Raw genomic sequence first — 17959 nt, forward strand, 5'->3', positions numbered from 1 at the left:
ACAATGGAACAACATGCGCAGTACGCCAATCCTCCGGCACTATTCCCGTTTCTAATGACATTTGAAATATTTCTGTCATAGCCCCTGCTATTTCTACACTAACTTCCCTCAATGTCCTAGGGAATATCCTGTCCGGACCTGGAGACTTATCCACTTTTATATTTCTCAAAAGTGTCAGTACTTCCTCTTCTTTGAATCTCATAGTTTCCATAGCTACTCTACTTGTTTCCTTTACCTCACACAATTCAATATCCTTCTCCTTGGTGAATACCGAAGAAAAGAAATTGTTCAATATCTCCCCCATCTCTTTTGGCTCTGCAGATAGCTGTCCACTCTGACTCTCAAATGGACCAATTTTATCCCTCGTTATCCTTTTGCTATTAATATATCTGTAGAAACCCTTTGGATTTACTTTCACCTTACTTGCCAAAGCAACCTCATATCTTCTTTTAGCTTTTCTAATTTCTTTCTTAAGATTCTTTTTACATTCTTTATACTCCTCAAGCACCTCATTTACTCCATGCTGCCTATAATTATTGTAGATCTCTCTCTTTTTCCGAACCAAGTGTTCAATTTCCCTTGAAAACCATGGCTCTTTCCAATTTTTACTATTTCCTTTCAACCGAACAGGGACATAAAGAATCTGTACTCTTAAAATTTCACCTTTAAATGTCCTCCATTTCTCTTCCACATCTTTCCCATAAAACAAACTGTCCCAATTTACTCCTTTTAAATCCTTTCACATCTCCTCAAAGTTAGCCTTTCTCCAATCAAAAATCTCAACCCTAGGTCCAGTTCTGACCCTCTCCATAATTATATTGAAACTAATGGTATTGTGATCACTGGTCCCGAACTGTTCCCCAACGCATACCTCTGCCACCTGACCCGTCTCATTTCCTAACAGGAGGTCCAGCACCGCCCCTTCTCTAGTAGGTACTTCTATGTATTGCTGCAAAAAACTATCCTGCACACATTTTACAAACTCCAACCCAATATAGATACAGGTTGGAGTGGAGCAGAAACCTACACTCTCTCACTTAAAAGGCAAGAGTATTATCAACTGAACACGGTTGACACTAACATTTCTATCTAATTTTTTTGTAAAAGACACAAGTAAATGTTACAGCCAAGAAATGACAAAGAAGAATCAGATTTGCTGCAGGATCAAAGAAACATAGAAAATAGGTGCAGGAGTAGGCCATTCGGCCCTTCGAGCCTGCACCGCCATTCAATATGATAATCGCTGATCATCCAACTCAGTATCCTGTACCTGCCTTCTCTCCATGTCCCCTGATCCCTTTAGCCACAAGGGTCACATCTAACTCCCTCTTAAATATAGCCAATGAACTGGCCTCAACTACCTTCTGTGGCAGAGAATTCCAGAGATTCACCACTCTCTGTGTGAAAAATGTTTTCCTCATCTCGGTCCTAAAAGATTTCCCCCTTATCCTTAAACTGTGACCCCTTGTTCTGGACTTCCCCAACATCGGGAACAATCTTCCTGCATCTAGCCTGTCCAACCCCTTAAGAATTTTGTAAATTTCTATAAGATCCCCCCTCAATCTTCTAAATTCTAGCGAGTACGAGCCGAGTCTATCCAGTCTTTCTTCATATGAAAGTCCTGACATCCCAGAAATCAGTCTGGTGAACCTTCTCTGTACTGCCTCTATGGCAAGAATGTCTTTCCTCAGATTAGGAGACCAAAACTGTATGCAATACTCCAGGTGTGGTCTCACCAAGACCCTGTACAACTGCAGTAGAACCTCCCTGCTCCTATACTCAAATCCTCAAATCCTTTTGCTATGAATGCTCCTATACTCAAATCCTTTTGCTATGAAGGATCCCTGACTCCATCAAGCTCTGATGCATTGTTGCTGAGCCTGTAAGTTTAGAAAGGAGCCTAAACTATAGCGCAATTTATTAAAGAAAATTGGGAAGCAGGGAACATAAACAAGGCTGTATATATTTATTCTCCATGTAAAAGTGGCTAGCATTTTCTTTACACCATAGCAGTTCCTGCAGCAATGGGATAAAATATAAACTGCTGATAGGACAATATGCATACACTGAACCATAAATAAAAATTACACACAGTGAATGGCCACTAATTTTCTAAAATGTTCTGCAGAAATACTGCATTACAAACCAAAGCATCTGCAGAACAAAGCTCTCAAGGCTATCCGATTCAAGAATAAAGATACGGTGAAAAGAACAAGCTCCAGAAAGCACGTAACAAGATCCTTCATAAGTGTGCAATAACTTTTCTCATTTTACATTCAATTTGCAACATTCACATAGTCACACACAAACACACTTTAATTACTAAGGTTTCAGTCTGAAGCTGTTACCAAATCTCTCTGTGCAACTGAATTAAATATTCAGACAGAATATCATTTGTGCAACTAACAAATTTTGTAAGTTAATATCTTTGTGAAAATTGTATTCTGTAATTTCAGAAGCCGATAAGTAAATCTAAATTCACTAAATTAGAATTCAAAACCATTTTATACCAGGAAAGACTATACAACAGAAATATTATTGAATCACTTTCTATGCATTTACACTTCAATTTTAGAAATACTGCTTTTTTCAATTATGCATCATTTGTGGATTTTGTCACTAAATTTGACTATGATGATGATATGATTTTATGTTAATCTTTGCTGACCCATGGAAATATTTTGATTTTGCATCCCCATCGAGGGTTCTAAAATTCTGTGAGTACATTTTGAGCTTTAAAATATTCACAGGTACAAATGTGAGCAATAACAGAAAGTCACTGAACCAACAACATTTGAAACAAAAACATTGTTTTGGGAGGTGATTCTCAGCAAGAAAGAGCTGAAAGAAAATCAAGAGACTGACACAATCTGCATAGCATGTGAAAATTGCATAACATATCGCTATGTTAGACACAAAAAGCTGGGGTAACTCAGCGGGTCAGGCAGCATCTCTGGAGAAAAGGAATAGGTGACATTTCGGGCGGTACTTAGGACAAATGAATGGAAGGTATGCAGAAAGCAACAATAATCAAGGACATCTGGAGCCCACAATAGTCCATTGTTGGCTGTGGGATAGGTGATAATGAGTTAATACAGACAGTGAAACTCTACAGGACAACAGTAAAATTAGTATGACGATTAGGTTGGGGATGGATGGAGAGAGAGAGAGGGGATTTAAGGGTTGCTTGAAGTTAGATAAATCAATATGCATACCCCTGGGTTGTAATGTGCCCATGCAAAATATGAGGTGATGTTCCTCCAATTTACTTATGGCCTCACTCTGACAATGGAGGAGGCCCAGGACAGAGAGGTCAGCGTGGGAATGGGAAGAAACTCCCCTTCATGCTCACTTTCTACCCTTTTTCATTTGCCGTGTGAGCAGCTGGTAGTTTTATTGATTCAGCTATTTGCTCGTTCTTTAAAGGACACTTCACTGTTTGGAGATATTGTCTTTATTTATCATCCAGCAGTGTCACCTATTTCAGCTGAAAGCCCTTCACAAAGGTTTCTATTCAATGCCTATACTGGTAATTCTCAACATCCACCTGTTTCTCCTTCCCCATAATGTTTAAACATAAGAAATAGACAAATGTCCTCACATCTACTTCCTGCCATGAAACCCTCAACTCCTCTACATCCAAATAAAAACATTCAATTACAGCCTCTGGTGTAAAAAATTTCAAAACGTTATTGCCTCTGGGTAAGTTGACTATTCAACTCTTTCCTGAATAGTCAATCTCTGTTTAGAGACTCTGATCCTTAATTGAAGACACCCCAGCCAGGGACATCATCATTGTGCATCTACCCTGTCAACTTAAAATAATTTTGCAATAAGCTCACTTCTCATTCACCTAAATTCATGATAGCATGAATCCAATCTGCTTAATCCCTCCTCACGCAACAAATCATCACTCCTGGAATCAATCTGATGATCCTTCATTGAACTCATTAAATTACAGGTAGGAAAACAAGATCAGCGCGCAATATTCCAGATGCCTACGGTGTTGCACTTGCACAACTCTACTAGGGTACTCAAATCTTGCAATAAAAGCCAACATAATATTGCATGCTCTACGTCACAGTGGAGGACTGGTTCCCAAACACAATATTCCACCACTCACCCATAGGTCCTAATACTCACCACTCCCTAGAGAGGGAGGGGGGTAGAGAGGGAAGGGTGGTAGAGAGGGAGGGGCGGCAGAGAGGAAGGGGAGTAGAGAGGGAGGGGGAGAGGGTAGAGAGGGAGAGGGTTAGGGAAGGAGGGGGAAGGGGTAGAGAGGGAGGGGTGGGGGTAGGGAGGGGGTGGGGGTAGAGAGGGGGTGGGGGTAGAGAGGGAGGGGAGTAGAGTGGGGGTAGAGAGGGAAGGGAATAGAGAGGGAGGGAGAGGCGGCAGAGAGGGAGATGGGCAGAGAGGAAGGGGAGTAGAGACCTCACCCCATCTCCTTCCTCCTCATTTCCATCATCCTCCTCCTCTCACTCCCATTCCCTGCCCCAGGACCTACCCAGGGTGTAGAGCAGCGCCAGGGCCTGGAACTCGGCCTGGTTCTCGTACTCGACCCGGCCCTGGCTGTAGACCCAGGCTCATCCTTGGTTCCACCGGCAGCCTCCAGCCGTCAGCTCGGCCGCTGCCTGGGTTCCAGTCCAGGCCCAGGCTTGTCCTTGGTTCCACCGGCAGCTTCTTTCTCGGCCCCGGTCACAGCCCCATCCCAAACCCTGGGCTCGGCACTCACTCCAGCTCCAGGCTCGGCTCCAGCCCAGGCCCAGTCGCCGGGCTCAGCCCGTGGCAGTAGCCTTCCCACCAGGCACCTCGTTCACCGCAAACGCTGGAGTGCTCCTCCCTCCCAAAGTATCCGGTCCTGCCTTGCGAATGCATTGTGACGTCAGTCGGATTTATTTTTTCTAAAAATGGGTGAGTTTGGACTGTTTTTAAAATTTCATGGATCAAAAAGTTCAGAAATATACATGGAAATGCGACGGGAAAATGTTTATTGCCTCCAGGGTAAAAATGTGAGTAAGATGAGTGAAAATGGGAAGGCTGGAGCCTAGCGTTTGGAAGAAAATAGATTGTGCCCAGATCGCACACACACAAACAAGAGAAGAGTTTTGGTAAAATAGTTGTACAAGGTCTCCTTGATTCTGCCCATGTGCTCCCGGAACTTCGCCAAAACGGTACACGATAGCGCTACAATTTATGGACCACCTTACTCACCATTGTCCTGTTGTGTGTTTTCATCAAGTTTCGTTCAGATGGATGGTTTATTTTACGTTATTCATATTTTAAACTTTACATAACCCCACTTTAAGAAAATTGACTTGCATCTGCACTGGCGTGCATCAACGTTTGACGTCACTATGGGATCTCATTTACATAAACTGTCCGTGTGCAGTGTTCAACCCCACAATGACATCACAATGGGATCTCATTTACATTTTTTAAAAATCAGTTTTCATAAAGTGACTGACTGACTTTCCGTTATTTAAAAATCCGCACGCGTGAATAACTGAAAGTCTCCCCGCGCGCACGGGATTTGAAATGACCGCAGCGCTAAGGTTGGAGCGAGGTATGGGGGCGGAGGCATCCAAGCCTGTGGGGAGGGAGAGGAGCGGGACTCGGAGCAAGGACTAGGCCGCAGCCTTGACTTCTCCCTGGCCCTCCCCTGGCTCCAGGCCGCTTAGCCCGTCCCCCCGACAGCCCCCGCCTCAAATACAACTTCATTGCCGACATTGTGGAGAAAACAGGGCCAGCAGTTGTTTAGATCGAGATCCTGGGGAGGTGAGCAGAGAGAGTGGGAGGATTGAAGGAGAGGAGGGAATGGGAGGGGAAAGTAGGGGAGTGGTGGAGTGAGCTGGGGGAGGTGTGGAAAGTGGGGGATGATGGGGGAGCGGTGCAGGTCGGGAGTATGGGATAGAGGAAGAGAAGGGCAGTGGGGGAAGTGAGAAGGGAGAGTGGGGGGGTGGGATTGGGGGGAGGTGAGGAGTGGCGACGAGGGGTTAGAGAGGAGGGGGTAGAGAGGGGAGAGGGGTTATGGAGGCAGGGAGGGAGGGAGTGACTGAGAATAAGGGAAAGGAGAAGGAGGGAGAGGTGAGGGAGGGAGTGGGGGAGGGTGGAGGAGAGGGGAGGAGGATAGGGAAGAGAAAAGGGAGGGTGAAGAGGAGGGGGAGGGAATGTTGGGGGATGAGGGGAAATAAGCTACGTCTGCGCAGATGGGGGCTATGGGTGAGTGGTGGAATATTCTGTTGGTGGAACGGGTTGCGTTGGGGGAACGGGTGAGTGGTAGAATATTGCTTTGGGCGAATGGGGCCCAACAGGCCCCACTTGGTCTAGTATCATCATATATTTATTAAAAGTCTGATCTTTTAGGTGTGTATATGTGTGTATATGTGCTTGTCTTTACATCTTCGCAAAAAGACTACGCGTGAAGATTACATTTTTACATATTCTGATTGACATTTTTCCCCTCGAGGCAAAGAGCACCTTCACTGAACATTTTATGCTTTATTTCTCGACATTCTCAATTCAATACATTAAAAGTTAAAAAAAATCAAAAGACTGAATTTAAAACGACCAGCTTCAACTGATGATGTCACAAAATTTCATCCTATATTTGACAAACCATCCGCAATTAAAGCTTTATAAATGCCAACAAAAATGTCACTGAACATTTTATGCTTTATTTCTTGACATTACTGATTAAAGTTTAAAAAATTCAAAAGACTGAATTTAAAATGACCAGCTTCAACTGATGACGTCACAATGGCTCAGCTAGCAGTGATCAGCTTCATTTATGTTCGGGAATGGCTTGAGTTGAAGGACCACACCTCCCGTGGGGGCTACGGGGAGGGAAGGGTGTGTTGTGGGAGCACTTGGTCTAGTATATTACTAAAATTCTCATCTTGTTTGTGATTTTGTCTGCGTGCGTGCGTGGTCCCGGAACTACGCCCAAACGGTGCACGATAGCACAACAATATTTGGACCATCTTACTCACAATTGTCATGTGATGTGTTTTTTATCAATTTTCGTTCAGATTTATGTTATATTTTACAAGTTATTCACATTTTAAACTTTACAAAACTCCACTGAGAAAAATCACTTGATCTTGCAGTCATTTACATAAACTGCCCATCAGCAGTGCTCCACCCCACAATGACATCTCATTTACATTTTTTTTAAAAGCCAGAGGGGTATGGGGGGGGGAACGAGTGACTAAGGGTAAGGTGTGACTGAGGGTAGGGAGTGACTGACGGTAGGGGAAAGGAGAGGTGAGGGAGGGAATGGAGGAGGGGAGAGAAGAGGGAGGGTTGGGAGGGAGTGTTGGGGGATAAGGGGAAATGAACCGTGCCTGCGCAGTTTGGGCTATGGATGAGTGGTGAAATATTGCATTGGGGGAACGGGTTGAGTTGGGGAAATGGGTGAGTGGTGGAAACGGGTTGCGATGGAATATTGCGTTGGGGGAACGGGGCTCAACGGGTCCCACTAAGTTTAGTATTTTCTAAAAGCATTGTCAAATGTTTTTTAATCGATTCCAGCATTTTCTCTGCTTCTGATAGGCTAGTATTTCCTCTTTCCCTCCTTTCTTGAATAGTGGGGTTACATTTGCTATCTTTTAATCTGAGATCCCCAATAGAATCAAAGACATTCTGAGAGATAATTGATTCCTTCTGTGGTGTGTTGATCAGTCTCATTAAAGGTTTACCTCATCTCTAGGTCCCGGCTTTTGTAAATATTTACCCCCAAAATATGTTACTCTTGTCTTTTCCTTTTCTACTTACTGGATAATGTAATCCTCACTTTTAGACTTCCAACACCTGCTGCACCCTTCTCTATTTCTAACCACACCTACAATCTATGACCCCAGCGGCTGCTCCATGAAAAGTCATGTTAAAAGAGCCAATTTCAATTTTTATTTTTGCAAACACAAATTATGCTGCCTCTAATAATCAGGAAAATGGTTGTGTTGAAATTTTATTCAGATGTGATCTCCATTAACGCACTGACATATGATAAACGCTTCTGCCATCTCAGTTAAGTCAAGATAAAAATGCTAATATTATTCAATTAAAACTGATTCTCTCTCTCTCTCTCTCTCTCTCTCTATCTCTGAAACAAAACATAATTTGAGGAAAACAAAAGCTTTATCGAGTATGTATCAAAAAAGCGATAGAGAGCAAAATGAAGCCATTCGATCTTTTAGCCAATTTATGCCGTACCTTCACTGTCTGATTATCTGCATGCTCCCTGCTCTTTCCTCATTCAATTATTTTTCACTAAATTTTTAATCAAAGTCCTTTTTAAAAATTCTGTCTGATTCATCTCCCTAATTCAAGACATTCCAAAGCACAATAAACCCCTCAATTCTCCTTTTGATAATAATCTTACATGTATACCTCACTGTTACAAACTCAGTGACATATTTCCCCCACATTCTATCAAAATTGTTTATAATTTTGAAAAATATCAGTGCAGCCCCTTTGCAGCTCCAAGAAGAACTCTCTTCACTTCCCTGGTTAACTGAGCCAAATTGGCATCAGAAGTGTTATCAACATTCTCAAAAGGATGTCCCATATTTTCAAAAGTTGTCAGCATTTGCACCACAGGTAAATTTCACATTCAACGTTATTAAATAGTGATGGATTAACAGTATTAAAAATGGAAGGTTATCAAAAAAATCAAGAAACATACAAGTTTAAAAAAGTGAGAAACAGTGAGAATGTTTGCGATCTAATATTAAAGCAGAATTTTAGAAATAGACAATAGATCAGGTAATAGTAGATTAATATTTTGTCAATCTGTTCAGGCAGTATTATGTAAAACCTCCCTAGAGTTTTAACAATGCAGTGGTTTGTTTACTGAAGTTGTCCCTTTGATCAGTTTGAAGTGAACATATCAAGTTCACTAGTATAAGTAACCTGCAACTTCCTCAAATTAAGTGCAACCATTCCTATAGTTAAGAAAAACATTGTTCCTGTTATCCTTCCACAATTAAACATCTGATTTTGACAAGCAATTAAAAAAATGCATCCTAAAATTTATTCGGCACACAAATAATGAAATTAAACAAGACATGATCTGGGTTGCCAAACACCCTTAAAAATGCAATCTTTGAGGAATTTAATTTCTAATTAGATCTGTAATTACTGATGCTGGTTATGTACTTAAATGGCAATGTATTTTTAATTTGAATAAACCTTTTCTCATCACCTTTAATCTTTTTCACATCAAATGGCATCTAATGAACTGTTACCTGTAATCACACCAAGGGCACTTATAAGGCTTCTCTCCTGTGTGGACACGTCTGTGTCGGGTCAGATGAGATTGCGTTGTGGAAGCAAAGTTGCACTGGTCACATTTGAATGGCTTTTCACCTACAAAAGAAAGCCTCATTATTTCTTTCCATGACAGACTCCTATAATTATCAGGGTAAGGATTAAAAAAATCTTGCTCTGAAAGATTTAATTTCAGAAGCATTTACTCATTGACCAAGTTGAAGACCAATCATATATACTTTATTTTTGTATATGTTCACAATCTCCAAAGACTTTTGATACTTGCATTATAAGGTGTAATGTTTTAAAAGTCACAGATTGCATATTTTTGCATCTTTCACCATAATAAAGTACCAACTCTCAATTAAATGGTCACGACTGGATTAACCTTTTATCAGTCGTGAACATTGTAATGTTTAGCATTTAAAAATGAACAGATTTCGGAAGAAGGCAGAGCTTTCTTTATACAGGGTAACAAAAAAGAAAGGCACAAGTAGATATAAGAATATCAAGATTGTGAAGATATTATAAATTACCAGGGGGTTTAGCAGGTGGCTAGTACTTTCCTTCAATCGCTGACCTGTGCTTATCATTCATTTACATCTTCCATACTAATAGAGGCAATGAATGGGAAGAAAATGCCATATTGTCAATCCAGCTTTTCTGACATAACTTTCATGCCTTAGCTGCATTTGCTAATCCATACAGAACAGGATAGTCCAAGAAGAGTCAAAAACATACAAAACCTGGGCAATTTGGAGTAAACATTTTTTTTTGGAGCAAGAGCAGGTTATCTGGCTCTTCGAGACTCTCTTGTATTCATCAAGATCATGGGTAATCTTACACCCCACCCCGTAAGTTCATAAGTTCAGAAGTTATAGGAGCAGAGTTGGGCCACTAGGCCCATCAAGTCTACTCCACCATTCAATCATGGCTGATCTATCTTTCCTTCTCAACCCCATTCTCCCCATAACCCCCGAAACCCTTATTAATCAAGAATCTGTCAACCTCTGCCTTAAAAATATCCATTGAATTGGCATTCACAGCTATATTTGGCAATGAATTCCACAGATTCACCACCCTCCAACTAAAGAAATTCCTCCTCATCACCTTTCTAAAGGTATGTTCTTTTATTCTGAGGCTATGGCCTTTGGTCCTAAACTCTACCAAAGACATCCTCTCCACATCCACTCTATCCAGGCCCTTCACTATTCAGTAAATTTCAATGAGGTCCCCACTCATCTTTCTAAACTCCAGGAGTACATACGCAGTGCCATTAAATGCTCATCTTATGTTAACCCAATCATTCCTGGGATCATTTGCGTAAACCTCCTCTAGCCCCCCCCACCCCCCCCCCCTCCAATGCCTGTACATCCTTCCTCCGATATGGAGCCCAAAACTGGTCACAATATTCCAATGAGGCCCAAGGCCTCAGTAATATATCCCTACTTTTTATATTCTAGTCCTCTCAAAATATATACCAACATTGCATTTGACTTCCTTACTACTGATTTGATGTGCAAATCAACTTTTTTTAGGAATCCTGCACCAACACTCCCAAGTCCCTTTGCACCTCCAACTTCTGAATTCTCTCCCCATTTAGAAAATAGTCTATGCCTTTATTCCTACTACCAAATGCATTGCTATGCTGTATTCCACCTGCCACTTCTTTGCCCACTCTCCCAACCTGTCTAAGTCCTGTGGAGTTCCTGGTTTCTCTACAAACCTTGATTTCCCTAACAACCAGATATCTATCAAACTCTATTCTGAATCACAGTGACGGAGCACACACAGCCTCAATTGAAGAAATGTCTCCTCATTTCAAATACTGAGTCTGTGACCTCTGATTTTAGACTCCTCAGCCAGGGGATACATCCTCCTCCTCTCCGTCCTAGCAGACCCTATTAAAATATTCTAAGACTGAATGAGGTCATTGCTCATTCTTCTAAACTCCAGAGATGCAAACTTAATCTAGTCAATATCTCCACATATGGTAAATTCTGGAAAGTAGCCAAGGACCATTTACATCTCGGTAATTCATTCTTTACCCTCTCCTGTCAAGCAGAAGATATAAGAGCTTGAAAAAATTCAGGAACATCGTCTTCCCCCCCAGCATTCGACTGCTGAATGGACCTCTAATCAGTGTAGTGTCAATGTCCCGATCTATCTCATAGTGGCCCTTGCTATTTATTTTTTAATCAGTACTTTCGCTGCGACTTTAACACTATAATACCGTAACACAACATACTCTGCTTTATTTTCTTTGTACTACTCACAGCATTTGTGTAAGACTGTGTTTGGTGAAAGAACAATGGAGGCAAGGCAAACTACTCATGCAAGAGTGACTGGGATGCAGGCTAAAGCATAGTGATCCTGCTGAGCACTTCAATCTCAAACATTCAACTGTGGGTCAGTAGCTCTGACTGGATACATTCCAGGAGGTCACACAATTGTTCGCACAATACACTCATCCTTGTAGTGTTCTACTTCTGCAAACAAATCGAAGAGCAAATGGTTCAAATTCATTCCCCAATCTGGTGATTCTCACCTCCAGCCAAGTACCCTGGGCTCCCAACTCTTTAAAAAAAACTATAAATACTGATAAGCAAAAGTATTACAATTATATTTTACATACTATTTACTAAAATCAAACCAGAGGATACTGGAAATACTTAGCTGGTCTGGCATCATCTGTGGAAAACCAAACCCAGCCAACATTTTTAGATTGAAGATATTTAACCTGATCATGTCTGTTTCTCCCTCCAATGATGCTGCCTAACCTGCTGAGTATTCCACATACTCTCTGTTTAAATTTCAGATTCACAGCATCTTCGGGACTTTTCTTTTGGATTACGTTTTTTTTAATGACTTTCCAACTGCAAAACCTCGTCTTCAAACTTAAAAGCCTGAGGATAGAACAGCAGGTATTCCTGGATCATTGGCATCATGGATGGAAAGGAGCGGTCCATGGATGGTGGTGGAACAAGTCATTAGAATTATTATGCTCAGTTCATCTATGCACACCTGCTACTAACCCACTTACACCAGGATGTGTCAAGGTTGGAGAGTGGTCAGCTGTGAATCAGTTTGTCTATTCAAGAATCACTTCAAAGACTTGAAACCTAAGATGATACTTGAGTGCAGCATTGAGAGACTATTGCAAGAATGGAAGTGCTATCTTTTGGCTAAGATGTTAAACCAAGGCAATTTTTTTTTTAAATGTCAGGACAAATACGGGGAACTGATGCAAACTTCTGATGGCCTTTGGTGACTATATATTGCCTCCTCAAAACGATGATAAGAACATCTGTAACTATCACATTTCAGCTTGTGGGAGTTTCCTATGCAGCATTTACTCACAATGTTTTCTGTAAAGTGACTTGGGATGATTTGAGCCTGTAAAAGGTTTTAAATAAACAGAATACTTTCTTTTCATAGTTTGCGGTTTGTATAATCAAGGGAGATGTGAAAAGTAAGTGGGATTTCATACCCTCGCAGAGAGAAAAATGAACTACATTTGAAGAAAGGTGTCACATAACTTTTTTCCTGGAATACCATAATTAAGGCAGAGCACAGGAACATACTCCAATATTTGCTTTATGTTACAGTGCTCATGCTGCTTTACAGCAGGGTTGTGTTACTGCAGAGTATCATTTGACAAGAATATGAAAGTTGCTAAAAATCAGTTTGCTTACCAAGAATTGGGTCTATAAATGAGTTATACCTCCATCAAGTTTATTACAGAATTACACATGCCCCTGTCACAGACTGGTACAGAACAATTTCAGCATTAATAGATTAGCCCAGATTTAATATGAGGATTTTCCTATCAGCCACTTTCCTCTATACATATAAATCATGAGTAGTGTATCTACTACAAATCATTTATTATGCCAATAACTTTGCATCGAGGCAATTAGCAGTTTGACTGTGCAGAAAACACTTTTTTTTCTCCTCGGGTAGGTCACAATTATAATTTTACATCTTTTTGATGGTTACTGCCCTGAAGAGGTGAATAATTTCTACTGACCTGTGTGCTGTCGTCGGTGTTTTGTTAGAGCATGGCGAGTTCCACCGGCAAATCTGCAGAGGTCACACAGAAATGACTTCTCCCCTGTTGCAATAATAAACAGATAAGAAGAGCGTGGAGGTCACAGATCATTAAAACATATCTATCAAGACTCTCAGGATTGCTAATTCCTCCAATCAAATGTTTCCATGTAAATATGTCAAATGGGAATGAAATTACCACTGCAGTTTATTGACTGAGATAAAATCTGAAAAGCACCACTGAACATAATTACATACTTGTCAGGCCCATAAAAATTAGCTTTAATATCAATGGAATGGTTTTGTACAACTTCATTTCGGTTAGATGTCTTCCAGATGGGGCTGCTTTATGCACTGAATTTTTTAATGCATATCCTGCCTCTTTACCCCTCAATTCCCACAGACCCAGTCACTCAATGTTGATTCGCCCACTTACAATGGCAGCTGGAAGTCACTAAAAGGTTTCTTAAGCATCAGCTATTGGACACACAAACTCAGTGGGACAAAGCTTTAGTTTAACTAGGTGTGTGGATGGTGCAATCTTACTGGATTGAAACGTTAGGAGTTAACTTTTACCTGAAGCTACAAAATGAAGTAAGAATGACTATTGGATGAAAGATGCATTAATCACAAGGTTCAACGACCAATGCATTTCAAAAGCACATCAATATTATCCATTGATAAATAAATCAAATGGTCTTTTTTGTACAATGAGCATGTAACAGATATAGTGTTTGAAATTCTTGCCATTCTCCAATATCATAACATCATAAGAGATAGGAGCAGAATTAGGCCATTTGGCCCATCAAGTCTACTCTGCCAATGGCTGATCTACCTCATGGCTGATCTACCTCTCCCTTCTAACCCCAATAAATATTTGTTTTTCTTTTACACTATTAAGACATCAAATATGTGAAAATAAAAAATATGACAGTTTTTGCTTCCAAATAACACCTTGGATGATTTAAAATTTTAAAAAATCCAGAAAGCTTCAAATCAGTGAAATTGGAACAATACAAGTGTCATAAATTCATCTCAGAATGAAATTCCTTCCTTTCCATGGTTGAAACGATGACCAAGACCTGAATAAAGCATAGCAGCTCAATCATCTGCGAGAACCTTCTAGACTTTTACTTTTCCAAGATGGGGAGTTGAAAAGAATGTGCCATTTATATATATTTCTTGCAAATGATCCAGCTCCAGTAGGTTTTTAAAGCAGGCAAATGCTTTTATTTTTCTATGAATAATTTAAATTTAAAATGATCTTTTTATGTTTTTACCTTCCTTGAGTCTGATGCAATATTATCTCGCAGCAGCATAGCACAGGTCTGGCTTTTTTTTGTGCAAAATTCAGAAAATGATTGCAAACAAAAGATGTGGTTTGGATAAGTGGACCCGTATAACAAAACTACAGTTCTTCCATTATACCCACATTCCCTGCCTTGTACCAAGACCATACGCAGATTTTCAAAATTTTCCATGCCTCGCCCCACACCAACTATCCCCATCAGCTTCCCAACCATGCAAGTCATCTAAACATTCTTCCAGTTCTGGCATCTCACCGATCCCAGATTTCCATCACTCCTCCATTGTCAGCCATAATGACAGCTATCACAGATCTAAGACGTGGAATACCTCCCTGAGCCTCTTCATCTTGTGATATTTCCTGCTTTAAAATATTTTATTAAAATGTTCACTTTAACTCAGTTCCTAGCCACCTACCCCAATATCAATTGGGTGATTTTGTGTCATGTTTTGCCTGATCATGGTCCTTAGAGAAACCTTGGGATATTTTACATGGTGAAGTTATTTTATCAACGTGGGTCACTTGCTGTCCTATTTATTCATTGAGTTTGTGAAGACATTCCCATATGCTCGGTATTGAAAACATCCCGAGTTCCTGCTATCAGGGTTTGTTTTAGCATGTTCAAGCCATGCTGCAGCCTAATGGAGACACAAGAAACTGCAGATGCTTGAATTTGAGCAAAAAACAAAGAGTTGGATGAACTCTGCGGCGGGAATGAACATATGACTCATCTAGTCAAGACCCTTCTTCAGACTGAAATGCTGAGTTCTTCCAGCACTGCGGATGTTGCAGCCTTGTGTACTTAATATCCAATCCTGCAATTTCAGCAAACTTGCTGTCTCAACCATCTGTAATGTTAGTTTAGCTTGTTTTTCCCTTCCTTCCTTTTTTGCTCTCACATTGTGGCGCATATGCCCTGCCAGGCATATCTTCCTGCTCTGCATTTGGCTACCCATACATTCTTTTGTCTATGTTCTCATTCTCCAACGGCTCCTAATTGACAAAATAACATTGTTTACAGTTTTTCCTCATGATCACCCTCGCTTTACTCTATTGTAACAAGCTTATTTTGTCTCCATCCTAGTTTTGATGACGGGTTTTGAAATGTTTACAAGGCTTCTCTTCCCACAGGTACAGCTTGATCTGCTGGGTGCTTCCAGTATTTTCTATTTTTATTGTGTTTTGGCATGTTCTGACAACCTTTTAGTCATTAGGTCATGTAGCACAGAAACATGTCCTGTGTCCCAACCCTTAGCCAGTTCCATTTACTCCGCATTTGGCCCACAAAACTCTAAACCTTTCCTATCCATGTGCAGATGTCATTATTATCACAATTGTTAATCATGCAATTATCACATTTATAATGCTTAGGCCATCAACATCGAATACCAAATCGACAAAAAAGAGTGAAAACTAATTCTTCCACAGCCTTCCTGGATAAATGATTAAAAATAACAAGTATGTGGAAGTGATTTTCAGAGAGTAATCTAATTTCAGGCTTCAGAACACGATCGTTTATGGGAATGATATGAACCCTTTGATTAACATTATTAGCTGAGAATAATTCCCAGATAGCTGTTATTTTCTATTTAAATCAATTTGACTGAATAAACGACACATTGAGAGGTTATTTTTATTTGATCTGGTTGGTTGTGGACCATGTATGGAGCAATTTTACCCACACAAATAATGAAGCTGGATATGGACTGGGGGAAATTGTTTTACTAGAACCAGTCCAGTATCACTGCCCGTGTCTGTCTGGCCCACACATACAATAACATTCTATTGAGTTAATCAAATAATCTTGTAAATTAAAGTAAGTTTAATGAATAATTTAGATATTCTTCCCTCTTAGACATGGAAGCTGATTTTAGGCATCTTAATATTAATCATTTCACCTATCAAGAAATTGTTACCAATCTAACAAACATATCACATCATTCAACATTATTTAAGGTCTAAACTTTTACAGGGTTTCAACGTTATTAACCACAAGCAATTTGTCTTAAATTGACTCATTATTCTTATTAAAACTGGCTTGTTTGTACTGGTCTTATCACAAGCTATGGTGCATCTTGTGCTAAAAGGACTGTTGGTCAATCTGCTCTTTCACCACCTTTACTCCAGAGACAAGGTGAGCAAACCAATCTCTTAGTAATCACCAGATTTTCTCTAGGAGCTATCCAGAGGTCACATTCAGTGATGCAGATCAAACTGAACAAGCTAACGTATGTACTTACGGTGATATTTTAAATATTTGTCTGCTAAGGAACCAGAAGCAACATAACAAGTACATAGTGACTGTTCTTAAGTGATACAATTGTTTTCTTTAATGAAGGTCAAAGAAAGGAAGTGTTTTTTTTATGGAATACCATTTCAAAGATATTGTCTTTATGTTAATGTAATGCAAACTGTAAGCATTTTTCCCCCTGAACATTTTCTACTTTTGAATTTAAATGCACAGTGACATGGAAACAAATCCTTTATTTTCTATTAGGAAACAGACACTGTCCCCTATCTCTCATTATGGTGTAGACTACAAAATCTAACAACAAAAATCCATAATATTGATTGAACCAAGTCTCCACAATTATTCTTTAAAAGGAAACACTGACGATAAATTACATCTGCACTGGCTTTTCATCTGGTGTTCGATGTAAGTGATCTCTGAGGACAGTCTTGAGACCTTAAATCGTCAACACCCTTTTCAACAAGGCTAAGGAGGTTTTGGCATCCCAGACACAAAGCCAAGGAAACTCCCAGTAACATTGCTTTTGGGATAAATATATTCAACTTTCAAGAACTATGAAATTCTAACTCTTGACACAATACTGTAATTCTGTCAGATACTCAACAGCCATTCCCAAATTAAGAACTGTGCTCGATGAGTTCATAAGTGATAAGAGCAGAATTAGGCCATTCGATCCATCAAGTCTACTCCGCCATTCAATCATGGCTGATCTATCTCTCCCTCTCAATCCCATTCCCCTGCCATCTCCCCCAAACCCCTGACACCCGTACTAATCAATAATCTATCTCTTCCTTAAAAATATCCATTCGCTTAGCCTCCACAGCCTTCTGTGGCAATGAATTCCACAGATACATCACCCTCTGACTCAAATACCTCTTCATCTACTTCTTAAAGGAACGTCCTTTTATTCTGAGGCTAAGACCTCTAATCCTAGTCTCTCCAACTAGTGGAAACATCCTCCCCACATCCACTCTATCCAAGCCTGCCACTATTCGGCAAGTAAGAGATATGAGGTTGAACCCTGCCCGTCTGCTGATAGACTTGCATGGCCCCAATATGGAAAGTTAGTATTCCAGGTCCTTTGG

General features: G+C 40.4%; 1 protein-coding gene across 2 annotated transcripts in view; it reads right to left on the reverse strand.

The window, feature by feature from the left end:
- The window catches only part of znf407 (zinc finger protein 407), a 527544-nt gene that overhangs the window by 160907 nt on the left and 348678 nt on the right, over positions 1-17959 (reverse strand). For both annotated transcript variants that reach the window (XM_033019073.1, XM_033019074.1), the window contains exons 6-7: positions 13298-13381; positions 9246-9366 (exon numbers count right to left, since the gene is read on the reverse strand). In XM_033019073.1, the coding sequence (XP_032874964.1) occupies positions 9246-9366; positions 13298-13381 (205 nt within the window). The remainder of the gene's footprint in view (positions 1-9245; positions 9367-13297; positions 13382-17959) is intronic.

Source organism: Amblyraja radiata, chromosome 4 (assembly GCF_010909765.2).
Source record: "Amblyraja radiata isolate CabotCenter1 chromosome 4, sAmbRad1.1.pri, whole genome shotgun sequence".
Taxonomy (NCBI): Eukaryota; Metazoa; Chordata; class Chondrichthyes; order Rajiformes; family Rajidae; genus Amblyraja; species Amblyraja radiata.